General features: G+C 44.8%; 2 protein-coding genes across 3 annotated transcripts in view; both read right to left on the reverse strand.

Moving 5' to 3' along the window:
- The window catches only part of plxnb3 (plexin B3), a 50,522-nt gene extending 44,926 nt beyond the window's left edge, over positions 1-5,596 (reverse strand). For both annotated transcript variants that reach the window (XM_029251817.1, XM_029251816.1), the window contains exon 1: positions 5,059-5,596. The gene's annotated coding sequence lies outside the window, so the exon portion shown is untranslated. The remainder of the gene's footprint in view (positions 1-5,058) is intronic.
- Positions 5,597-10,049: 4,453 nt separating this feature from the next.
- abcd1 (ATP-binding cassette, sub-family D (ALD), member 1) lies at positions 10,050-26,492 on the reverse strand. The gene is made up of 10 exons (XM_018753016.2): positions 24,476-26,492; positions 20,425-20,605; positions 19,429-19,571; positions 19,038-19,206; positions 18,484-18,578; positions 13,429-13,574; positions 13,135-13,280; positions 12,646-12,730; positions 12,276-12,401; positions 10,050-11,595 (listed from the first exon to the last, which is right to left on the reverse strand). The coding sequence occupies exons 1-10, from the start codon at positions 25,409-25,411 to the stop codon at positions 11,355-11,357; spliced, it is 2,268 nt and encodes a 755-aa protein (XP_018608532.2). The 5' UTR covers positions 25,412-26,492; the 3' UTR covers positions 10,050-11,354.
- Between the last annotated feature and the right edge of the window lie 343 nt (positions 26,493-26,835).

Raw genomic sequence — 26,835 nt, forward strand, 5'->3', positions numbered from 1 at the left:
TGAATTTGAGAAGGCTGCCTTCCCAGCGGAAGTAAGGTGCACTGCCACATTTATTCACAAAACGTATTTATTTGCATATGACTTTGCACGGAAGGGGTACGATAACACCGATCACAAAAGGATGAAATAATTTCAGATGTCATTTTCACGGCCGATGCACGGCACAACCCATGCAATAGACAACCGACGTGTTAGGGTGACATCAGAGACACTCTACATGTGTTTGGGCGTGTGCATATTTCCAGACAAGGCTGAACAAAGACTATCGCAGCTTTACCTCAAGCGCACATGGCCCCCACAGGCAAAATCCCCCTCTAATCCATAAACACTCCAACACACTGAGAAGGGTGGGCACTCAAGGCCAACGTGTCTGCCCCCGTATTCACGAGAGAAAGTCCAAAGACCACCAGACGGGACACACACACACAGGCACATATCTGCCGTTAGCTACTTTAAATGTGGAAATTTAGTTCCTTGTTGAGTGGCAAGCCCCGTCCCAAATTATTTACAGACATATACAGAGCTGAAAAGTCATATATGCAAATGTTTTTATGTCCAGAAGAGTTACACAAAAGGATAAAAAAAAAAAATGTTTCATCTCATTTGCTCTGTCATAAGAGAAGACTGAAAAGCCCTAGGTAAGAAATTAAACCATACTATCAGAGAAAAATTATATTTGCATTTGCACTCACTATTAACATTCTAATTCACGTTTCATGAAATGGTTTGGCTGGTAAAAAAAAAAAAAGGCTAACCCATCAAGAAAGTGTAAAACATCAGGGAGATAAGTTGTATTGTGATGTTTAAATACACCTAAACGTTTGGTTCATTTATTTACATGATTAAAAAGGTACTTAATGCAGACCAAAAAAAAAAAAAATCACAACCTGAACCCTACAGGGAATTTGTGTCAATTTGATCAAGGTGAATTAATCGACTGGTACCAACAGCACACAAGGCTGAGCAAACGTTTCCATCTTATCTAAAAAAACTGCAAGGAAAACATTATTCCTCGCTCACCATTTTTTTTTTCCCCAGAGAAAAATTGGACAATTTTATCTGAGAAAAAAACAAAACTCCCAGTAATAAAGTTACATCTTACAGATAATTAAATGATTTTCATTTTTTAGAACATTATTCTCAAGAAATAATCCACCCACATCTGCGCTATGAATGAACTGCAGATAGAGGAGAAATACAAGCTAAGTACGGAAAACCTGGAGAAGCGGCTGGGGTCATCCGGGCGGAAACAAATGCTAGACTCAATCTCGGTGCATTTGCTGGGACATATTTTGGTAAATACGGAAAAAACAGCAACACGAAATATGTGGCAAGATTAACAGTGCAAAAAAAAAAATCTGAATTTGATAATCGGACCAACTGTGAAGCAGTGAGGAGGGATGGGATGGAGGTACCGGGTAGATTAAAGATTATTAACAAAACGCTCAGTAATCAGGACTGTGGAAATCCACTAATCCTGCAGGCAGAAGAGAGATGGGATCGCGTTCAGTTCACGGACCAGGAAGAGGAAGCATGAAATAAATTAAATCGAACAGTTCAGGAAAGAAGAAAAAGACACAATATAAATGGAAAGGCTGGCAGGAGGGCATATGACTGATGACTACTTCCAGTAAAGCAAACAGCAACAGTTATTTAAGCTTATCTTTCAGGAAAGGCTTATGTATTTAAGTGCTGAGGCAACAACCTAAACCCTAAACTTCAATTACATACTTTATTTACTGTGCGTTTCCGGGATTCTTAAGAAATAAACTGTGGAGTATATCACCAATACTCTCAAAATAAATACTAAAGCTGATATACATTTAAACAAAATTTTTAAAAATAATTAAAAAAAAAAAAACAAGAAGTGTCACATTAGACATCACAAGGGATTCATGCAAAGTTTGTGTAAAGCAGACTTTAAAAACTCCTCTAAAATAGGAAAGACTAGAAACAAAATGCCCGGGATCTTGGGAGGAATTATTAAATAACACTTTAGTCCTATAAATGTAATTACTGGTGAAAATCTTTCTATATTTTTATTATATTACTATTTTCATTACTGCAAATAAAAACATTGACGAGTAAAAAAAAAAAAAAAAATTTCACAATTTCTATTCTTTAACAATCGTTAATCATGTTACAGTCCACTGAATTTGTGAAATAATAACGTAACTAGGTTGCAATTAAGATTTTAAAATGATTAACAGTATCTGTATGAGAGAATGTTGCAATTATTTCAACTCTCACTGTACATGTGTAGGAAGGTCTTGCAACTTAACTTCGGTTTCCCATGAACTCTGCTACTGAACTGATTTTCTTGTCCACATAGAAAGGTTTTCTTCAGAACAGAATAAGACAGAAACAATCTGCAGTTACATACAGCAATAAAATACTGGTAATCCAAGCTAAGATTCATCCTTGCCCATGAAACTCAGGGGATTTACACTATGCATACAAAACAAAAAAATGAATACCGAATCAAACAAATAACACTTTCAAACAAAAATGAAGAGTAAAATTTAACAACAAACAGGTGGCCGAGAATATACTGTACTCAGAAGTAGAGCACAGAAGTACAATACAAGCAAACAACTCAGGGAGCTATAAGGAGCCCATGCTAGCAAACTAAACTCCTAGTCATCCACAGCTAAAATATACTCATTTCCCTTAGCCCTGGACGATGCTGCTGAATTTGATTTCTCATTTCCTCCTCTCAACATGAATTTAATCCAATAAGAAGTCTATGAATGATGGCCTTCACTGAACTGCCTTTGATTTTCCAATATTATTGATTCTCAGTCCTTGACAAATGCTTAAATTCACCTTAATGCTTGTAATTCAAGATAAAAGTAAAGCTTGGTAAAAAAAAAAAAAAAAAAAAACAGATTTTGGGTATGGAACTGGTTTAGTTTGGTTTGTTTGTATGAAAAACAAGAATAATTAACATTTCCCACTTTACAGATGGAAATTATTCACTTTTTTGATATATAATTCCAGGCAACAGGCTTTGAAATGCATTCCAGTATCAACAAATGGCGCACCATAAATGATTTATCTCTTTTGATCTGCCCTTGATCTGTCCCAGCTGTGACTGGGTGACACTTCTGCTACCCAGTAAGAGGAACCCACGCACAAGTACAAAACCACATGCATATTGCAATACAATACATCTACAAGCATCTATATCATATGCACACAGATCACACCGGCTGGCCATCAGACTGCTGCTAGACAAGTCTGGAGTGATTATAAGACCTGTTGGAGACGGCCTGATGTCCTCTGAAGGACGGCTTCATCTCTCATCTCATGTTTTATGTAATTTATCAGAGTGGTGCTGTCATTCTTCCCCATTTTCTACTCTTTCTACATTTGATCCTCCAACTTCATCTGACTTCAACGTTCCGCAAAGCTAATAAACATTGTTAAAGCAGCGTCCTAGTGAACGCCACCTTATTCTGAGAGCATCAAATGACACAGAGGGTCACGGCAGCGATGCAGGACACATAAGCACACCTCGTGTGTGCATCTACTTTGCGTGCACTGGCTTCTTATAGGTGCCCAAATCAAATTCAACACCCTGGTTATTGTTTACAAATGCATCAATAGAACTGATCCCAGCTATTTACAGAACTCGATCAACCACTACACCCCAGTCAGACCCCTTCGCTCATATACTTCTGCTCGCTTGGTGGTCCAGTGCACGAAAGGTAAAGCATGGAGGTTCTCGGTTCTGGCTCCGTTGTGGTGGAATGACCTTCCCCTCTCCCTCAGAACTGCGGAAACTCCGTCTACATTCAAGAAAGGTCTGAAAACTCACCTTTTTTGGACCCATTTCGCCCAAGATCTCTCCAGCTCACGTATGGTGTAAATGTTAACGCACCGTAACTTCATGAGCATCCCCAGATAAGCCTTCATACAGCCGCTACTCCGGCTGGGTGTGTGATTCTTTGTGTATCTTATTAGGGGAAAAAAAAAAAAAATTTGGTAGGAGTTTATCAAGATTCATCTATCCTGCATTTCATGCACCTACTCAAGCGATGAACATCGGTGCATCGAGCGGAAGGTAACAAACTAGGTTTACTTAAGAGTCGCATGTCTGCAGCCTTGTCTCTTTCTCTTAATATAATAAACAAATTGTATTTTAATGGGATGCACATTGCTTTGGACAAAAGCATCCGCTAAATTAATAAATGTAATGCGTGTGTGATTGCTTATACTGTTACCTTCCTGCAGTTCAACTGGAAATTGAAACAGTAGGACGCACCAAGGGATTAGCGATGTACACACATCTTGTTATCAACAGCACGCAGGCCAATAATCATTTCTCTTTACCATGTACAAGGTTCACTTCAGATCTTGCTGTATGAATTGTGGTAACCTTTTTGTAACAGAACCCTCAGAGCAAATTATTATTACCCTTCCATAATGACAACTGTACTCCACCAGAGCTGGATCTTACTCGGGCAGCACCACACCCACAAGACAAGCAGCAGGTGGTTTATCTGCGATTACTTGAAGCACCTTACAGTGTTAAGGGACGTTTAAAGGGACACAGACAGAGTGGCCTTGTTGTTCCCCTTCGCTGGAACGCGTGTCTCTCTCAGTCTCTGTCTCTCTCTCTGTCTCTCTCTCGCGTCACCACCGTTACGAGACCTTACTTACAGACACACACTCGCACCAACAGATGCGGATACAGGCTAATAATTGTCCCTCGAAAAGTTGCGTAACGTCTCCACACCCACACATACGCACTGACCGACTAACATAAAGTCCACATGTCGGCCGAGTGAGACGGAATGGAGAACTTTGCTTTCGCGGCTCCCTGTGTGGCGCAGGAGGAGGAGGAGGAGGAGGAGGGGGCGCGAGCCTGCGAAACTAAGCGCTCGGCCCAGCCGCGCGTGGAGGAATGCGCGCGCAGAGACCCGCGAAGAAGTGCGGCTCGCACTCGCAGCCCGAGCGCGTGGACAGCGGCTCGCGGCTCAACAACACGGCAGCTCCACGAGTCCTCACGCGGACGGACAGCAGGGGTCTTACCTTCGGCAGCAAGTGTCTTACCTTCTGTTCTGCCAGGCGGCGACGACGACTCGGGGGCGGCAGAGCCACTGACAGAGGACACGGGAACTTGAGTTGAGAAACGCACTAGTATTTACACACGTAGAGAGAGGAGGAGGAGGGGGGTCGAGCCCCGCTCCCACCACGGCGCTTTACTAGGCACCGCTCTGCGGCTCCCCGAGAGCAAAAAACGCAGAATGAGCTCGACGCGGCGCCGCCCGTACGCGCTGTCCGACCGCCACCAGCCACTGAGAACAACTTCAAAGTGTCCACGGCGAGTTCCCGCAGGAAGGCCCGCGGGAGGGAAGCCGGGAGCGGCGCGCGACGAGTGGCGCGCAGCGGCACCTGTTGGTCGCTGCTTTCGGGGCGCCCGCACTTGCGTAAATAAAGACTCGTCGTGAAATATTAGACGCGCACAGGAGATATGCGTGAAGTGGGCTGCTCAGAGAGACAATGCGTTGGTGCAAGACACCGCAGCGGGCTCTGCGGTGCTGTGGAACCGCAGCACACCATATGTTCGGCGTGTTCTATCCGTTCGCCTCCCCTTCCCACACAGACACAGAGACGCCGCTTCTGACAAAGACGGTCCAGTAGACGGCAGTCAGTCTTTTTTTTACCTTTAGCCAAATTATGGGAACAGAGCAGGTGAACCGAGGGGACACTCCCATTTATTTACATTGACATTTACATTTATTTACTTAGCCGTGTTGTCCGAAGCGACTTGCAGCGCAGGTACTTATGAACCAGGCGTGGTAAAAAGAACATACCCGTAGTACATACTCAAGACTAGACAACGACACCTGATCAAAAGTCAGCAAAATCCAACATTCATCTCCAGGTAAAAAGTGTGTAAAGACCCCTAGTATTTTCAAAGACAACTGTCTGTGTCTGCAAAGGAGACCGTAAAACACCGACCATTATTATCGTTCTGTTTTCCGTTCAGGTTCTGAGTGTAAATTATATTTGTAGTGATATTCATTTATTTGTACGTGAGTATTGACGTTTCATACACATATACTTGTGTATCATATAGCCTACTGTATGTCGTTTTTAATGTCTATAATTATCGTCCATCTAAATATGTTTTCACGACAGGTGGCAGCACAGACTTGCGCTGTTTATGTTCTTGGGCCACGAGCTTTGTGGACACAACTTGTAGCGTCACATGTCATAAAACTCTCTGATTGGTCGACGTGAACGTGAACGCGCACGTTAAACGTGTAAAGACACCTTGTGACACACGTGGTACTTAATCTTTTAGAGCAGGGGCTCCTGGAGTTCTAGTCTTGTCCTGATATGGAATGTCTGAAATAAGTTTAATGATTTAAAATTTAGCTAAACCGAAAAGCGGCATTTAAAATCCACTCCTTTTGCACGGTATTATTTAATCGCCTATTTGAGAAATGTATACTTTAAATTATTTCTAGTGCTTATGTCACAGTAGATACACACACACACACACACACACACACATTTTCAGAACCGCTTGTCCCAGACGGGGTCACGGGGAACCGGAGCCTACCCGGTAACGCAGGACGTAGGACCGGAGGGGGAGGGGACACACCCAGGACGGGACGCCAGTCCGCCGCAAGGCACCCCAAGCGGGATTCGAACCCCAGACCCACTGGAAAGCAGGACTGTGGTCCAACCCACTGCGCCACCGCACCCCCCCCTCACAGTAGATACACTGAGGCATTTGATACTGTTGTCTAATAACTTTTAAGAAAAACTCATCTAAGTTTACGGACATATTTGGAACAGGGAGTATGTTTGACTCAATTCCTTGATAAATCCAACCACAGCGGCACAATAAAAGCTTAACAAATAGACATTCATTGATTCAGTAGGTTAGGCTCAAGTTGTCATGAATTAAAAATTGCTGTATGACAGTTATATTCTGTTCTTATCAACCACATGCTTCTTTGTTTCAGAGTCTGTCTTGGAAACATTGTGCGTCTAGTAAACAGTTGTACAAAGCAGGAAATGCTAAGGATGGGATGCCGCTCCATCACAGGCCTGTTTTAATCTTCAATGTCCGGTATTTATTAGCATCTGACCACTTGCAGTTTGCTGTAAAACCTATACAATTAAATAATTAAATTGTATTTTCTATGCCATGTATGTTGCTTTGGAGAAAAGCATCTGCTAAATTAATAAATGTAAATAAATGTAATAAAAGTGTAACAATACAGACCTCAGTTTACTTGCTGTGGAGGTTCTGTAAGTCTTACATGGAGGTTACTTTAGATTACTTTATTTATCAGAAACTTTTCTCCAAAACAACTTACAACTATGTAGTGTTACCAGCCCATACCTTATTCACCAAGGTGACTTACACTGCTAGATACACTACTTACACTGGGTCACTCATCCATACATCAGTGAAACACACTCTCTGTCACTCACACACCATAGGTAAACCTGAACAGCTTGTCTTTGAACTGCAGGAGGAAACCAGAGGACCCAGAGGAAACCCATGCAGGCACGGGGAGAACATGCAAACTCCAAAGGATGTAAGAAGATGTGCAAAGGGTCTAAGTGTCATCGTCAAGCCTGACTCATAGCAACTACTTGTATGGTTTTCAAGGCAAAGGAGAAATGGAAGTGAGTTGCCAGTGCCTTCTTTCGTGCCCGTCTAAGAGCGCAAACTCCGCACACCCTAGGCAGGTTTCAAACCCCACTGAACATCTCAGGAGCTGGGAGACACCAGCTGTGGCACCCATGTCTGCTGAAGTCTTACATATAGCTATAATACATACACTAAGACATTTTTAAATTTTATAAATTTTTTCACATTCCTATAACATTTGTTTATTTTAAGCCACATTAAATTTCTGAAAATAAAACATTTTCCCCAGAAAGCCATACCCAGTGAAGATTGACTGATTCACCCATAAAAATGTGTAACATCATCTTGTTATTAATTATAGCACTCAGGAGCACAAGGCAAGGCGCTGGAAACACCATGGAAGCCAGTTGAATTAATCTGGTGTCACACTCCTCTTTGGATGCTCTTTCCTGCTAACTAATGCCTGGAGGTAGAAGCACAGGTGAGGTTTAGTCCACAGCATTGAAAATAATGTAGGGTGACAAACGATGAAAACACCATTAAAAATAAATGAGAAAATGTTTGAATTCTCAAAGGTTTGTAACTCACATTTGTAACATGAGGACCCACTCTACTTAATGACTTTGTAAACATTATAAAATATTTAAAATCGGTCAAAACTAGGCTTTCAGATGTTTATTTAGTGGAGTAAAGTCAAATTTGGGGGAGGGGGGGGTCATAGAAAAAAAAAAATCTACGTGCTGTGTGGAGTTATATTGGGGAGCACACCTCCCCCCTTGCTATGGTTTTGTGTTTCAGAAATATAAGCAATGCACATAAGTGCATAACACTTTCATAAGATCCAGCCTGTCTGAACAAAGAAGTAAAAATTGCAAGTGAATTTTTAAAATGCATCAAACCAGAGTCTTGCTGGCCAATAGCCATAATCTTGCCACTGCCCCTGCCTTGAGAGATGGTATTTAAGTAACATTGCTGTCTTCTTTAGTGTCACAGTATAGGAAGGGAGTTTCAAGTTGTCATTGCATTAGATTTCACAAAAACTCCTTTTAAATGCCCCATCCAATGACTACTATCATCCAAGCCCAAAAGATATTTTACACACTCTCTGAACCGCTTGTCCCATACGGGGTCGCAGGGAACCGGAGCCTGCCCAGTCCGTCGCAAGGCACCCCAAGTGGGACTCGAACCCCTGACCCAGTGGAGAGCAGGACAATAAATACAAAATTCTTTCCAAAATGACATACTTCTAGATGCTGCTCTTATGATTCATTGCAATGTGTGTATAAATATAGGCCATGAACTTCTAGTTTAATAAAACAAAAAAAAAACTAATACAATTCAGACATTTATTTTCTTTTTCATTTGTGGATGATCACAAATGGTAAAATTTCAAAGATTTCATATTTTATGTTTCAGTGTTAACATCCTCTACATTACAGTAGCTTTAACTCTTCCATCTTTGATCAGTGTTAGAAAAAGATACACGGTGGCTGTCAAAAATTCAAAGCTATGCATAACATTCTTTTCCTCAGTGGAAGTTTTGATTACATGCGTGGCGTAAACATTGTTTATTTTAAAAGATTTTTTCTCCAGTTAAAATCAACTTGAAGGATATTCAGAAATTGGTTTTCATTCAGTGACTGGAACCATCTTTTCAATATGAATCCAATTGTTTCAAGGATGCAACAGGATGGTACAAAAGGTTTAAATGATTTTATTCCAAATTGCATTAATTTACACATTATACTTTTCTCCTGTTAACCAGTCCTAATTCATACCTCAAAGGCAACCCAATGTCAAAAACTAGCAGAAAACAGTGTTCAGTTTTACAGTTTTGCTTTTAATAACGTCAAAAACCCTTTTTCTATTCATCATGTTTTTTAATAGAACTGCGGCCTTGTCCACAAAGCTTTTCTCGATTACTCGTACAGCTGGTGCGTATTTCGGAAGCTTACTCACAGCAACACATCCTGTTATGTCTACAGCGGGAAAATAAGTGAAAACTTTTTTTTTTAAATCTCAGTAGGTTTTTACGTTTAACTTTTTTCCCGATACTTTAAAAACGCAAAAAAAACAGTTAAAGGTTTTTCATTTTATAGTTATTTCTCCTCTGGGCCCCTCCTACTGCTGACAACGACGGCATCAGGTCCCCCCATGGAGCACACATTCAGGATCTATAGGCTAACAGTGAACTCCTCACAGAAATATAACTCATGAAGGGCTACACATGCACACACACATATTGTCTGAAACGGCTTGTCCCAAGTGGGGTTGCAGCGAACCGGAAAAAACCCGGCAACACAGGGCGCAAGGCTCGGGGGTGCGGGGGACACCCAGGACAGGATGCTGGTCCGTCGCAAGGCACCCCAAGCAGGACTGAAACCCCAGACCCACCGGAGAGCAGGACCCAGCCAAACCCGCTGCACCACCGTGCCCCCCTCATGAAGGGCTAATGTAAATAAAATTTCTTTTTTAAAAATAATGATTTAATAAACTTACGGTGATGGCGTGTGTGGGCAGGCTTGGAGACAATGGAGGTTACAGTATATGTCACAGGTAAATACATGAATAGCGACAGAACTGAAGCGGAGCGTGTCTCAGTGTTTTTCCACAGAGCTGCCTCGTGTGATTCTCAGCGTGACACGCTGTATAAACGAGGCCACTTTTAATAGTCTCCGACCCGACGGGTGGACAAGATCACATCAGGAGACTCAGTTACTGGGCACTGGTGTCAATAGTGAAAAGGTAGCACTTTAATTATTAATATTTGGAATATAACCCTAAATACAGCCTCGGGCATCCGATTCTTTGGAGGCCAGGAGCTCAAATTAGTAAAAGCGGCACAAGCAGACATCTTCATTCCTTCAGAAAGAGCTTCAGCCACTGAGACCCGAAAGCTAAGGTGCTCAAGAAACTTCATCCAACAGAAGCTTAAAACAATAAAATGCTCGCAAAGATAAAACAAAGGAGATACAATACAGAAACTCTTCAAACCAATGAAAACTATGAAATTACAACGTTTTAAAACATGTACTACAGTACATTGTTTTACCTTCAATCCACAATTTTACAAATTGTTCTTAAATCATGTGCAGTACTTAAATACTGTATATTAGCCTTTCTCCGAAAGGAGTCCCAAATTTAAATAGTTTCATAAAGATTTAAAAAGTGGTTAAGTTATCTTGTATAATTATTGCATCAAAAGAATATCGACAGTGACAAAGAGAATGACATAAACGCTGTTTGAGCAAAAAACAGTACTACCGTTACTGCAAACAGGTTTTCAGAGCTGTTTCGGACCTGTTCTGAGGTTAAGAATCTGATATCACTCCTCTATATAAGAACACAGTACTACTACACCATCACAAAGGCCCTGTTCAACAAGGCTTGCAGAAGTTATACACCACAGGTTTCCTGAAAAGGGCAAATTAAATGTTTCGACCATCTGTCCTACATGTGGAAATCAGAACCTCTCCCTGCTGACTTCAACTGTCAGCGTACTTCTGCGTGAAGGTTAAACACACACGTGGCCCGGTGGTCCTGTTGCAGAGGCTACGGTGGGAATCCCACCACTTTGCATACCCCGCATAAAGCAGACACCGTACACCGCAAGTCTCCATCTGTGCCGTTTCAGTCGGCGAGTCCCTCACACTCCATATCCTATACCTCGGAACTGTTCTCGCACCTTTCCAGCTTTGCACATCTTTCCGCTGCTCTGCTACTGCTACTCCTACTGTCCCGCCTCCTCCTCCTCCTTCTCCTCCTCCCGATCGACCGCACCCAACAGCAAGCTGTCCTCGCCGAGCATGCGACACAGCTCCGCCAGCCGCTGCTGCATCTTGGGAATTCCGGACAGTTGCGTCTCCAGCCGCAGCTTCTCATCCTGGAGGGAGAGGCGGGTGGAGGCATCCAGCCTCTCAAAACGCCAGCCACCCTCTCCGTCAAACTGCAGCAGATGAGTGTGGTACTTCCTGACAGGCGAGAGAGGACACAGGGCCTGGTTAAGGCAGATCCTGCTACACCAGAGTGCTGCAATGCCCTCCGCTTCCTGCTGCATCAAGACAATTCTCATGCTGCTTTCTGAACAGCAGCTCCTTGTGGCTCTTGTCTCACTTTTGAGCCCAGCACCATAGCAACCATCCCAGCCTCTCTATGTAAACGCAGGCCACATTCGAGTTTCACATTGATGTTTCCAAAACATGCAGATCAAATAACGTACATTACACATTAATTCACTGCTATACATAAGCCTGGAATTGAATCATAGAAACTTTCAATCAAATTTCAATAGGCATTCCAGGCATTCTTAACCTTTTCTAGTCCACAGTCTAGTTCACAAATATAAAATTTAGATAAATGGACCCCTTCTAGAAAATGTCTGTAAATAAACTGAGAAAATACTGTAATTTATTCCACTGAAAATGGATTACCTTTCCACAGAATTACATCATAGATAATAATAGCATAATTATGTTTTTTTATTTATCTTTTTTACTATTATTGACTTAGTATTTTCAAAGCAAGCCTGCACTTAATGGACCCCCAAAGCCGATCCCTGGAACCCCAAGTGATCCATGGCCTCTAGGCTAAGAACCCCTCATTTAAAGTCAGAACAGTTATATTAATATAAGTAACACAAAGTCACACTGACCAGAGCGAGGGCCGATGAGTAATGGAGAGAAGAGCTATCCCAGCATCCTTTGCAGCCTGAAAAATTTTACCTTCAACGTCAATGCTCACGGCACTGGTACACTCGTCCAGGAGAGCATACTTAGGCCTGGATGGATGAATCAAAGTTGGAAAATAGGTTTGAAAGAGTTAAGCTTTTTTTCCCTTCAACAGTCACGCTACATTCAACTCCCGTCACATGATTGCTTTTTCCAGAAACCCTGTGTCTTTAACAAAGCTTGCTCTAATACGGCTGTGCGCTTCCTAATATTTACAAATTAGAGTTTTGTTTTAAAATGAGAATTCAAATGCAGCTCTACTAAAATCTAACCACTTAGCAGGCGTTCACTCACTTGTGGTAGAACATCCGTGCCATGCCAATGCGCTGCTTCTCCCCTCCGGATAGCACATCCTTCCAGTCACTCTCCGCATCCCAGCCTGCGTAAAAAAAGCTCTGAGTACCAGCAGAGACCGTTCTGCCAGCACCCAATTTACTTGGATCTGCTGTACACACCACACGTGCTAAGAGGAGTCAGTCATGGAGGTTACGCTGAAGCTCAATGTACAGTCTCGTGTAATTATTATTATGCTTTCCTCCAAAGCACCTATAGCATTTTGACTATTTTTTTAACACAGCTGAGGATGTTTTGGGAGCAACTCAGGTTGAAGTAAATTGCTCAAGGTTACTACAGAGGAGAAGAGAGAGTGAGGCTCAAACTGCAACATTTCGGGTTACAAATCCCTATCCAATACGAGAACACCACCACCTGCTGCCCCTATTTCTTCACATTCGGTTCCTTGACTCTCCCTCTTTACAGACATTCCTCTCGCCTTCCCCTTACCGCCTTCTCTCTCCAGGATGTAGCGCAGGTTGACGGTGTTGAGGATGCCCTCAAGCTCTTCATCAGTGAAGCCATGTTCCCTCATCTCCTCCTGGGTATGTGGGTAGATCACCTGGTCCCGCAGAGTGCCCACAGACATGTAGGGCCTGTCCAGGGCACAGCAGACAACACAAATGATGCTCTCTAGCAACTCCTAACTCACATCCCCATCTGTAAACATCAGCCAGTGCTAAAACCACCACGTTCCCCTGCCCACTGTAGTCATCTCTCCCCAGGTAAGCTGGGGTGTCCTACCTCTGGGGTATGTAGAACATGTTGTGGGGCGGCGGCTTGTAGAGCACCCCCTTGTAGACGGGCCACAGCCCACTGAGGATGCGGAACAGAGAGCTCTTTCCACAGCCATTCGGTCCTGTGATGAGCAGGTGCATGCCCTCTTCCACCTGAAGGGGGCATGATGAGAGGAGGAGCGAAAGGATTAGGGAAACCAAAGGGTAGAGAGGACAGGGGTTGAATCACAAAGCCAAAGGGGAAATCACCAGAAGGTCAATGACAGGAAGATAACACAACATAAAAGGAAGAAAAGAATGCAAAAATCAGCTTAGTCTGTAGTAGCTATTACTACCGTCTTTTTAATATCTGACACAAATAGCAACAAAGTGGTAAAATTAGAAGAAAAGGCAATACACCCTTAGACCCCATGTAATAAGCTTAATGCCTTCCCAAGAAGAGCTAGTAAACTGAATTCTTGCACTTTTTGCAAAAATACATTATTAAAAAAAAAGGCAAAAAATCTGAAGGTCGCTCTGAACCCAAAATTGACATATTTTGCCAAAAAATGCTAAATTATCATTTGATCGGAGAAAGCAGACTTACTTTAATGTTTCATGCTGGTCATCATAATGCAACCTAACAATGCACTTGTCAGCCTCCTACTACTGAGCCACTTCCTCCAGCAAGTACCACACAGCAAGTGGGGGGACTGCACAAGGATGCGATGGACATGAGATGTCCAGATGCACATCAGACACTGGTTTCGTGGTGAAAGGGGGCGGGAGACAGCTCACAGTTTTTAGAAACTCGGGCAAACATTTCATGGCATTTGTAACAGTGAAATTATGAACAAAACTACGAAGAATGTGATGAAGTTGCAATTATAACAAAGGGGGAAAATGGGAAAAGCAGAGTAACCATCACATTTTTTCTTCAGTGAGTTTTCACTAGGGGGGCGGGGTGGCGCAGTGGGTTGAACCAGATCCTGCTCTCTGGTGGGTCTGGGGTTCAAGGCCCACTTGGGGTGCCTGGCGATGGACTGGCATCCCGTCCTGGGTGTGTCCCCCTCCAGCCTTATGCCATGTGTTGCCAGGTTAGGCTCTGGCTCCCCATGACCCCATATGGGACAAGCAGTTCAGACAGTGTGAGTTTTCACTAAGGAAGTCACATCTTATATTCATTTGACTTCTACAGCCACAGGCCTACGTGGATGACACCTGGAAAAAAAAAAATTGTGGAGGGAAAGTTTCCTTGCACGAGTAAAACGTCTGAATTGAGCGCAGCCAAATGAGCCAGTTAGCCTCTCTGCTGTGACTCCTGATACCTCAGATACCCTTTCAGCATCTCCACTTTCCCAGTTTACTCCTATTCTTTCATGCTTTCCTATTACAATTAAATGTATAGCACTTAGTACAGTCATTTTTACTGTTTCTTATAACTTCTTAACTTATTACACATCCTATTTTTTTTTTCTTTTTTAAAGTATTATCAAGTGGCATGCTGACTTTAAGGGCAAAATCTACTATTATGCTTAGGTGCTGGAAATAAACAGTAAATTAGAGCAAACAGATAGGACAGGACACAACAGCTTAGTGAAACAAATCATTTTTAGAGCACAGATGTTTCGGCAAACTGTCTCATTCAGCTTTTGTGCGAGCGCTATTTTGTTTGACAAATTTTATCACTTACTAGATACTTTATTACGGAGTGGAAGGGACCTGTTTTTAAGCATCGGGTAAAAAGGTGTCTGGGGGGTGTGGTGGGTTTGACCGGTGCCTTGCTGTGTGGCAGGTCTGGGGTTCGAGTCCCCCCTAGAGGGGGTGCAGTGGCTCTGTGTTTGCCTCCCCAACATGCAGAGGAAGGACCAGACAACCCACCTCTGTTCCTCCATTCGAAACCAGGTGAGTGGTTGCTATGGGTCGGGTCCGACTCGGCACCTTGCGTGCCAAGAGGTGTCTATGAAGCGCACTCAGTTCAACTCCCTTTCACTCCACTGTTTAGAGTTTATTATCAACAGCAAGACAACACAACCCATATTGAACAAGTCTGTTTATAGAAGTTACTGAATTGGACTTTGTGGATACAGTGTATTTTTTATTTACAAGTTTTTTTTTTTTTTTTTTTTTAACACAAACTAATTTAATAGAAATTTTGAAATGAGAAGTCTTCCAAATTTCATTATAGCTATATTAAAGTTTCACAGAAACTGGTCAATAAATACATCATGGTAGGCCTGTATGGTTAACCTTTTATTAACTGCGACTTTGTAGTAAAAGTGACTTTGGAGTTAAAAACAAAACTGATGTTGAAAAGATGTCTGGATCCAGTTCTGCTTCTGAATAGAGGAGACAGTGTAATATGTTACTGCATGTTTCATTAAAATTAAATGCGTAAAGAGAACACACTTTGGACCTGAAGGTCATAAGTTTGAATCCCACCTCCTGCTGTAGTGGCCTTGAGGAAGGTACTGATGCTAAATTGCACCAGTAAAGGTAATAAATGGGCAAATCACAGTAAGCAGTAACACTAAGTTACTAAATGAATAACTATAGATGTATGATTTGTTCCAGCTGTTCCTCCCGCAGGTCACAATGCAAATCAATGAGAGGCACGGAGATTGTGACTCACTTTAAAGCGTACCACTAAATGATTCACTGAGCTCAAGCAAACCCTGTCAAAAAGCAAAAACTCTCACTGTCATACACTAGGCATCTGACAGACATACCAAGAAAATTGTGTTGCAGCACGTGCATTTCCAGGGGAGGTCAATTTTTGCATGATATCAGTTGTTAGTGTAAGGCAGGTTCAAATTCCATCTCATCTCCTGATACTGCAACCTTGGGAAAAGGTTGTTTACTTTCCTACTCCGGGGAAAAAATCTGACTGTTCTGAAGCTCAGTCCCTCCATACTGTTCCCGACAAGTGAATAAATATATTCTAGTTTGACAAGCTTAGAGGTTGTATGCCATTTCTTTGACTTTTCTATGACAATGGCTCATATTCAAAACGTAACTCTGAGACAGTCCAACGATAATCTTCCTCTCTTGCATTTAAAGTAAGTTCTAAATGTCACCTGAAATCCTAAAATGCCAATATATTATTATTTCTGTGAGAGTTTGTAGGCAAATAAAAGGTTGGTGGGTTTTTTTTTTTTTAAACAGCTGGCAGTGTGCCTCTTGATCTTATTCCCGGTATCGTTGCAGTCCGAGGTACACGTGACGCTGCGTGTCAGCCTGTTCTCCAACTTGGCCTTGTCAAACACATGATGCATCTTCTCAAGAGAACAGCACTTCAATACTGATAGCTCTGCATGGCAGCCTGATGATAACTGCCACTGATGCAGCAGCACTCCTTTCACGCAACAGGTCATTCACAGCACTGAAAGAATTTGGTCCTGGGTACCCTATCTTTTTGCCACTGCTGTTTCACAGCGAGTTTGGCCGGGTCCTGCTCTCTGCTGGGTCTGGGGTTCGAGTCCCGCTTGGGGTGCCTTGTGACGGACTGGCGTCCCGTCCTGGGTGTGTCCCATCCTGGGTGTGTCCCATCCTGGGTGTGTCCCCTCCCCCCCTCCAGCCTTGTGCCCTGTGTTGCCGGATTAGGCTCTGGCTCGCCGCAACCCCGCTTCGAATAGGTGGCTTCAGACTGTGTGTGTGTGTGTTTCACAGTACCCACTTGCATAAACATGTAAAAAGAAAAAAGTCTTAAATATAAACCATATTGTTTTCAAATGCTGAGTTTTATTTACAGCATGCAGGTGACCACAAATAAATTGGATCAAAAAAATGGAAGGTGCAGTTTACTACATAAATCAGACTGCCATTTTCCATACGCCTTAACAATAATGCAAGTGACTAATGAAAGGTCAACAAGTGCTTCATATACGGCACTGAATTCGCAAAAGTTCGGTGCACTCGATCTAAAAGAGCCGTCTCCCCACTGCTTAAAATAAACTGCAGCAGTTAAGCATGGGAGAAACATTAGAAGACGACATCACCTAATGTGGTCCTAACTGTGCTTACTCCAACATAAACGAAAGGCTGTGACTGATGTTCCCATCATTCCGCGGTATGCTGGCAGCCACCCGGTTGCTGGCAGGAGACGGGAAGCCAGGGCTCACGCTGACTGAGCTGTGTGGGCCCATTGTTAAAACCAACGTGAATGGGGCTCGCCGCATTGTGCCGTGGCATGTCACATGACATAGCACAAAGGCCACGGTGGGCATCAGAGCTCTGAGCTGCTTACACATGGGCTCAAGTACAGTTCCACATATTCATCATTCCTCTCCCTGCAACAGCAAGGCATCCGCCACAAAACAGCGACACAATCGGCACGCTGTTCCCCGCAGGTCTCGTCGAGGTATCCGTGACCCATTTCCCATGGCTTCATCATAACATTCATAAATCATGAATAGACACTTTTTAGGGAGCCTTCAAACCTCACTCGCAACTCCTTTCTTCAAAAGTACAACTTGCACCAGCACTCAGTTTGAAAACAGCATGCACGCAGCCCTAGATTTAACTGAACAAACTAAGAAGATTTCGTGAATTAGGAAGTACACAGCAGTGCAGCTGCATTGTTCTGGTTACAGGTTAAACTCCGACACAAAGGAAAAACATTTATTCATGTGGGGAGAGCTGGTAATGCAGTGGTTAGAGCTACTGCCTTCGGACCTAAAGGACGCACATTCAATTCCCACCTCCAACTATACTACCCTTGAGCAAGGATTGTGGAGTACTGGTGAGCAGCTCAGAGAGCAAAGCTGGTTGGAATCGAGTTGGGGAGACTGCGACATCACTGGGTTGCATGTATAATGCACTGGCACTGCGTATTATCAGGAAAATGCAGCGAACCAGCAATATGTCAACCCGTGAAGAGCTAACTTAAGCCACAGCTGCAGCCTTGACCCCAACAAAAAAATCCTCACTGAAGTATTACTTTGCAGCAATGACACAGTCATCATTGTGGAAATCAAGGCCACTCTAAACTAGAATAATCCCCCCAACCCCCATAGCACTCAGTCCTACAAAGGTACAAGGAGGGCTGATGGAACTACTGTACATGGAATGAAAACTTCCTTACCTTGATGTTAAGGCTGGATACCACAACGTCCCCAGTGGGTGTGATGATGGGGAGGTTCTCACAGACGATGCCCTGCTCTACATCGATGACCTGCCCTGCAGTCGAAACACAGCAATAACAGCTAAAGGTTTCACCCCGCAGAGCAGCGCCAATTAGAGCGGCGCAGAAGGGGCTCTCCTCTCCAGGCAGTCATTAAAATCCAAAAAACCTCAAACACTCCAGAATCTCCAAGAAGCAAAGCCTAGTTATTCATCTCATGTCACTGCTTAGCATTCATATACTTACAGAAACATATTCTTTTTTCATAAGTACAAGCCAAGATGTATACAGTATATATATCAAGAAACAAACAAAGAAAAACACCTGAACTATGTATGTCGCAACATTCAATTATGGAATGAATCTGACACGAGTACAAAAGGCATGGTGAGTATCACCATAAAAGACATACTAAGACTACTAATATTGGTGAAGGTACTCAACTCAGCTGGCCTGGCTCCTAAATTAATAATTAACTACTTCTGTGAAGATGAATACACAGGTCAAGTGTTTACCGCAGATTTCCAGCGGCCCCTCTACTCTCATGCCGTGCTGCACCTGGCGCACGGGCCCCGCCTGGCTTCCATCCACGCCCCCTGAGCGCCGGTAGATGCCCACATGCACATCTTCAAACACGGAGAACATCTCATACACCCGTGCTGTGTAGCCCGCCAGCTCCGTCACCTGGGGAGGACATCACAAGGTCAGGAGAGGCGCGTCTCTCATCCGTGAAGCAAACTACACACGGCTACCCTCAGAGGAAGGGGGTGAACTGGAGAATCACATCAACTCCGCAGCAACCTGCTATACACGTGTGCAGAGTAATGATAGGCAGTACGCTGCCAAAATATTTGGATTGTTATGTAAATATGTCACTGGAACGTGTTCTGTGTGGAAGTGCCTCACCTCCTTGTAAGAGCTCATGATGCGCTCCACAGCATCTGCAGCAGCATTGAGCAGGTTGCGGGCTGTGGTAAAGGCCTGAGTACGCTCACTGACGAGCTCCTCCTCCTTCATCACCATGGCCGCCTTCTTTACATCTTCCGGGTCTACTCCAACACACACACACACACACACACACACACACACACACACACACACACACACACACACACACACACACACACAGAGCTGAAGACCAAACAAGATAGAGATCATCTGTTCTCATCCACAGGTGCACATACCCATGAATATGTAAACTTGAGTGCCTTTTAGTGGAATCAAAAAAAAAAAAGTGATAATCTTGCTATCTTAAGGTCCCAAAAGAGCAGGCCAGAGGATGGCTGCCTCGCAAGAACACGTAGGGATAAGACGGCAGTGAGGCTGTACAGATAACACAAGCCAACACATTGCTAGACAGTGCTGGCTGGTCCTCTTGCCCAGAACACTGAGTGGAATGGACACCAGCCAACCAGCGGTGGGTGCGAAACAGCACACGGCCGTTTTTTTCCTACATCCTATTGCGAGGTCCTTGCAGACATAGTGTGTGATAGGCGTAGTAAGCTAAAGACCCATGGTACGGTGAGGCAGGAAGGGGAGCCTAGGTCCAGAGCAGTGCTGCAGCAGCTGGCCACCTATGTTACTGCAGCTCTTCACACTACCCAACAGGCGCCCCATAGAGCCCTTTCATTCATCATTAATCACGGCAACTTCCAGTTCAGGGCCGAAAGCTGTAAATGGTGCCTTTCAAAAAAAACTAAGGTCGTAAAGCAGAGAGGCACCAACCATCCTGAAAATGTGAGGTGTGAACTGGGGCAAGGGAGGATCTGAATTTGTGAGAAAAGACATTCAGGCCACGCACTTAATCAACCTTTGAGGCCGACTATACCTTGCCAGAAAGGTAGGACGGGAAGAAATGGCACTGGAACTGGAGTATTCGGAGATGGAGAGGAGGAGGCTTACCATGCTTAGAGTACCCAGTGGCAGTGATGATGGGCACAGCCACCATGACGAGGCCCGAGGCGCTCCACACGTACTTCATGAGAAACTGCTCCAGCATGACATACCACAGTCTCTTAAAGAGGATCAGGTTGATCTGCGAGGACAGTGCTTGGTAGCTCCTCTGCAGCTGGGACATCTCCACCTGGGACGGACACAAGGGAGACACCACCTCTTACATCATCTGACGCAATTCACAGCTACAAAATCTCTCAAATTCCAACAATTTAGCTTCTTAAAGATAGCAAAAAAAGGCCATCAATAATCCAGTAAGAAAAAGCTGTAAAATTCCAAATCTATTTACAACAAACTATGAAATGCTGATTGAATTTATCAGAAACCAGGTGTCGACATTCATAAAGACGGCCATCTCATTAATTACATTTTCAGCAAAGACCCAAGCTTTATAGTGTAAAATGACTTTTGATGCATTCATTCTCATTTTTCTCAACAACTGTGACAGGAGGATTCTTTCGGCGCACTGGTCCTTCCTACAAAACGCAGTGCACATGTTCCATGCCCGAGGCTTGGCACGTCAAGCAGGGTTAGGCAGAATCCAAATCTCAGACCCACTGGTCTTGTGACTCGGATGAAACGGGTTCCCTTCGTAGAGACTCAGAGGCCCTTTGTGGCGCGCTGTTCCTATCACCAAAGCGGTCAGCCCCGCCAAAAACCTTTCAGGATCAAGCAGTACTCTATAACTGCTTTTAAAGGGCACAAAAATTTTCCTTCTACACCTTAACAGCCACAGCTGAAATCTGGTAGTTAATTGTGCCCTTTTCTAACAAACAACACATCTGACCCAAAAGAAATCCAAGCTGAGGAGGGACTTTTGGAAGGGGGCTTGACCTCCCCTCTGGAGAAAGAACGACAACTTTAATTTACTACGGTGCGTTCGATCAGCAGGCCATACGTTCACTAGGTGACATCTAGTCACCGTCCAGTACAACTAAAACTCCTTCAGATCATTTCCTTGTCTGTGACTTCTCCTCCTCTACGTCATATAACTGCTCCCCCACCTTCGGCGAGCTGTTGCCTTGACAAAGCAACTTCCTACTCGCCGATCAGCATTTCCCCTTAAAAACCTGCCTCGGCCACAACTACGGAGACCGAGTGCTGGCGTTCCCCTCGCTGAGCAGGCGAAGCAATCCCTCCTGCCACAACACCCCAGGCAGCATTCAGAGCACACAGTCATCCCTGGATCGAAACAACGGAAGCAGACAAAAGATTCATTTTTAATACTGGCTTTCAAAAAAAAAAAATCACACAATGATTTCCACAGCAGGCCAATCAAACTACACAATGTATTTGCCACTGGCACTTTATTTCTAAGGCCTTCATTCATACGTAGGCATGGTAATTCTTAAGTGTATCTACATCTATTCATTTAGCTGATTTTTTCTACGAAAAAACTTACAATGTTCAGGTTACGGTTATTACAACTATTTACCCATTCATACAGCCGGATAGTTTTACGGGAGCAATTTAGGGTAAGGACCTTGCTCAAGGGTACGACAGTTAGAGGTAGGGACTGAACCTACGACCTTTGGAACCAAAGGCAGCAGCTCTAACCACTACACTGCCAGCTATCCATATCTAAACAAGTAGCTGCCAGCATTGTATCTACTTTGGTATACCTTGCATACAAGCAAATGTGTTGTGTGAGCGATGAACAGCGCTCTCACACTCAACACGACACGACACACTCTTTTCCATGCCTGCTATGTGACACCACAGGGAAGGTTAGCACAGCTATTCTTGTTCGGACAAGAAATGGAAAGAATGTCCCAATTAACATTTTTAATGTATCACTTGACCACAGAAACACTTTTCACTATCAGAAATACATTTAATTATTTAGCAGATGCTTTTCTCCAAAGCGACTTCCAATGAACTCTATGTAGTGTTACTATCTCACACACCTTATTCACGGCAGTGACTTACAGTGTTAGATACACTACTTACACTGGGTCACTCATCCATACATCAGTGGAACACACTCTCTCTGTCACTCACAGATTATGGGGGAACCTGAACAGCATGTCTTTGGACTGTGGGAGGAAACCAGAGCACCCAGAGGAAACCCACACAGACACAGGGAAAACATTCAAACTCCACACAAACTGAGTGGAGATCAAACCCACATCCTCTCACACCACCCAGGCACTGAGACAGCAGCGCTACTTGCTGCCCATATATGTAACTTGTGATATGTAACTTTTCAATAATGTGCGTGGCTGTTTGGATACGGGCATTTTGAAGGATGCACAAAATGATAAACAGAGCTTTTTGGTACTATCACACTACATGCATCTATTAAGTTATTGAAGCAGTAGTTCATAACACTGTTAATATGGTCTGCATTTCTTGACTTTGCTTACGCGGACTCCATATGACGTTAACCTTGTTACGGGGGCATTTTCATCATTTTCCCAAGTTATTTTCACTGAATTCCAATTTACGTTTGCTTTCTTGGATCCAAACTGAAACCACCATCTCATTGCATTTTGCTGCTTCAGCCCAAATTAACATTAAAACCGCATAAAGAGTTTTAAATAAACTTCACCAAAATAATGTTTCTATGTAGAAAGATTAAATAACCGCTCTTCTTTATCGGGTATTTCAAAAGCTTATCTCAATGAGAGTAAATAGGCAAAACAAATAAAAACTTATTAAAAGTATAATGAGAGAAACTTCTGTGCTCAAAAGGGCCTCTGTTCCCAACACTACACGTTCTTTGCTTTCCATGTTTTTTTCCTCTCTGAAGTGTTGCAAACACAAACAAGTTGCACAAAACTGATGCTCTGACTAATGAAATTTGCATTTGCATTTTCGTACACTGCTGTCTATTGTATTTTATTATTAGATAAACTAATGTCATTTCCTGGTTTGCCTCTGGAAAACTTAAGTCCATTCATTGAGACACCGGGCCTCAAGGGCGTAAGGGCGATGTTTACGTTGACGTTTATTCATTTAGCAGACGCTTTTCTCCAAAGCGACGTGGATCTCATAGAAAATACAATTTGCGCATTACATTAGGAGAAAGAGAGACAAGAATCGCACAACTGCGGCTATAAGTACAGCTAGCTTCCTTCACCGTATGCACTGATGTTCATCACAAGCAGCTGCATAAAACTTTATGCATATTGACTTCATTTTTTCTTTGGCCATATTTGCATCCAGTGAGCCGTTCAGGGAACGCCCAGGAGGTTTAGTTCCACGTGTCAACGAAGGATCGAGAATGCAAAATACCACATGGATGCTGCATAGATCAAATAAGGCACGTCTGATTAACATATTTTCTATTTTGCCTTTACTCACATTAAGCGCTACCGCTCAACGCTGCCGGAACACAAACTCGTGACCAGCAGCCGTTTCCTGCAAAACTTTAAAAACAAGCATGAAGAAATGACAGCATTTCATGAAGTGGCACACTTGTTTCCTGCATGAATAGATTTACACGTGGCACAAACCGCATGAGAGATGGAGGGAACGGATAGAACACGAGACACGTGAACTAGTAAAGGAATAAGACCAACACCTCCGAAGCCTGAATCCAAACATTAGTTTATCACCCAATGAAAAAGGTGTTTAGATTATCACCAGACAGCTCACCTGTTACCCTGTTTTATCTCAACTCATGAGAGGTAAATCCAGAAAATCGCATCTCACCGGGCATTTTATTCCTTCAGCGAGCAAGGAAGTGCACCGAATACCTTGAGTCACTGCACTGGCGTTATCTACTCACCGCTGTGGTCTAAGTGTAGCTTTCAAATGTTGATTTTGTCATTTACTTATTTATTGTTAAGTTTGTTATATGTGGGGACTGATAAGGTATTATCCTCTCCTATCCTTGTCTTTCGTGGTCGAGAGACGTCCGTCAACTGCGGACCGAATACAATCAGATGTCCCTCTCGTAATTACAAAACAAATCCACGTTCAAAGCCGACACGTGAATTAGAAGCGCTGCAACCCCATCCTCTCCCCGCCCATACGACACAGGCTGGATCGTCACCTTGTGTCCTCCATAGAAGGCAATCTCTTCTGAGTTGGCAATGATGCGGGAGTGCATGTAGCGCAGGTCACCCTTCCTCCGAGCCTCCTCCGCCACCAGCTTGCCGAATCGAGGCGAGAAGGCACGCAGCACCTTGGCTGTGAGAGCCACCAGGATGCCCGCGATGGCCGAGGGCCAAGTGGTGTCGGCGCCCTTGGACTCCGCTGCCCTGAGGAGGGTGTAACATGTCACCACAACGTCCAGGATGGGCTTGGTCAGGTTGGAGTAGAGGTGAGCCACACAGGCGGCAAACATCACCACATCTTCAGTCAGGGACTGGTCAGGGTTGGCCAGGCGGCTGTCCATATTGCTGACGCGGTAGTACGTCTGTTCGCTGAAGTAGAGGTGGTAAGCGTGCCTGACCAGCCGGGTGCGGAAGGCGAGCGTCAGCTGTCCTTCCAGGTAGCGAATAGCGCTGTTGACGAATGTGGCGGGAATGGCAATAAGGAGCCATTTGGTGAGCTCCCACACGAAGGCCCTCGGGTCCTTCTGCACGATGGTCTTGACGATCTTGCCATCCAGGTTGGCGACGTAGATGGACAGAAAGGTGCGGGAGATGAGGGCCAAGGAGTGGAAGCCCAGCAAGCCCAACTCTTTGCATAGGAAGCGAGGGAAGAGGATTCTCAGGAGGCGGACAAGCCTGTGAAAAAACTCCCTGTTCACCGCTGGCGAGCTGCTCTTCTTCTTCCCTTTCTCCGCCACGTCTTGGGGACCTCTTTCGGCTTCTCGCGGCGGAGAGCCCTTCGGCTCCTTGCGAACCGCCCCTCTGAGTCTCCCAGAGAGGAGCGGGTACAGTTTCTTCACCCCATAAGCTGCCACGAGCAAGAAAACGGCCTTCCTCACGGCAGAGGTTTTCTTCAGATGCTCCGGAATTCTTGCGTACATCACCAGAGACATGGCTGTAGGTTTGAGTTTCTGTCCTTACCCGTTCGTCCTGGCGGAGCAGCCACAGATCGCTCCGCCTTTAACACTTTTCGAACGCCGCTTTAAAACGCCGAGCAGCCATGCAGACAAGAAGTAAGGCTCTACATAACATAATCCCTTTTGCACATTTGTCCCCAGCATTAAAACACACAGTACTTTCTGCGGTCTTTGCAAGACCTCTCTGCAGGCAAGGTGTTTAGCGTGGGAATAACTGCAGGGCTCGAACTCGGAGCGGCCTTCATCGCTTGAAGAGCTCAGTGTGAAGCGCGCCACGTGTGCGGGGTGACAGGAGGTGACAGCGGGTGACACTGGCAGTCCGTCCTCTTCGCCGCGCAGGAGGCCCCGGCCCGGGCAGGTGCTGCTCTCCCGTCACTCACTCACTGCACTCTTCTCCTCCTCCTCCTACTTCCAATCTCGTGAGCGACCATCGCGGCCACGCGCTCCCCTGCTGTGCGCGTGCGGCTGGGAAGCGGGAAAGCTGACCGCAGACGAAACCAAAAAAAAAAAAAAAAAAAAAGTGCACCTTTTCGCCGAGCTCCGCCGCGAAGACGAGCAAAAAGTCTGCCAAGTCCCGCCCGGCGTCGCGAACAGCACGAGGCTGCGAGGAGGAGGGGGGGAAGGCGGCGCTTCAAAAAGCCGTCGCCGAGTTACAGCGACGTCGCGCGCTTTAAAGCTCCTTCCGCCGTCGTCGTCAGTCCGTCCGCGCGCAGCGTCACAGGTGAAAGTAACGGGGAAACGCGGTGACCGAAGGGCGCAACGCGCACGCGGGAGCCCCCGCCTCTCTGCTTCTCTCCCTCTCCGGGTTGCGCGCGCTTCCACTTCCCCCTAAAGCTCCTCAACTTGCTCGGCCCCCCTGCGGTGACCCTCGCGCGGAGTTCCTGCAAAGTTGTCCAGCTTATGTGGTGCGCCTGCTAACGCTGGACAACAGACGCTGCGCGTCCTTCCCCGCCCCCGACCGCTGCCGCGAACTCTCCCGTTGGGCGCAGACCAGCGAGCTGTCCGTCAGCAGCTGAATGCGACCCTCCCGCGAACCCGTCCGCGTCTCCACTTCTGCTCGGAGGCGGACCGACGGAGGGAGGAAGTCCTCCGCCTTCCCACAATGCCTGCGCTCGAGCTCCGCGCGCTGACCGGCAGGAGTGCGCTTTTCGCCTCAGCTCATAATTCGTGCAAATGTTTCGCCCTTGCGATGAAAATCAGGAAGCGTCTAGAAAATACCTTTAAGCGTTTCATATACCATAAATATACTAATGTTTGAGTCCAAATTCAAGCATGGCGAAAGGAAAATACAACATAAACTGAAAGATTCATTGGCCAGAATCCCGTAGTAAATTTCAGGTGAACTTTCATGTCGCGTTTTTTAATTTGGTCCTGTGCGGTATAGGTTCAGATTTACTGTC

Source organism: Scleropages formosus, chromosome 1, assembly GCF_900964775.1.
Source record: "Scleropages formosus chromosome 1, fSclFor1.1, whole genome shotgun sequence".
NCBI classification, from domain to species: domain Eukaryota; kingdom Metazoa; phylum Chordata; class Actinopteri; order Osteoglossiformes; family Osteoglossidae; genus Scleropages; species Scleropages formosus.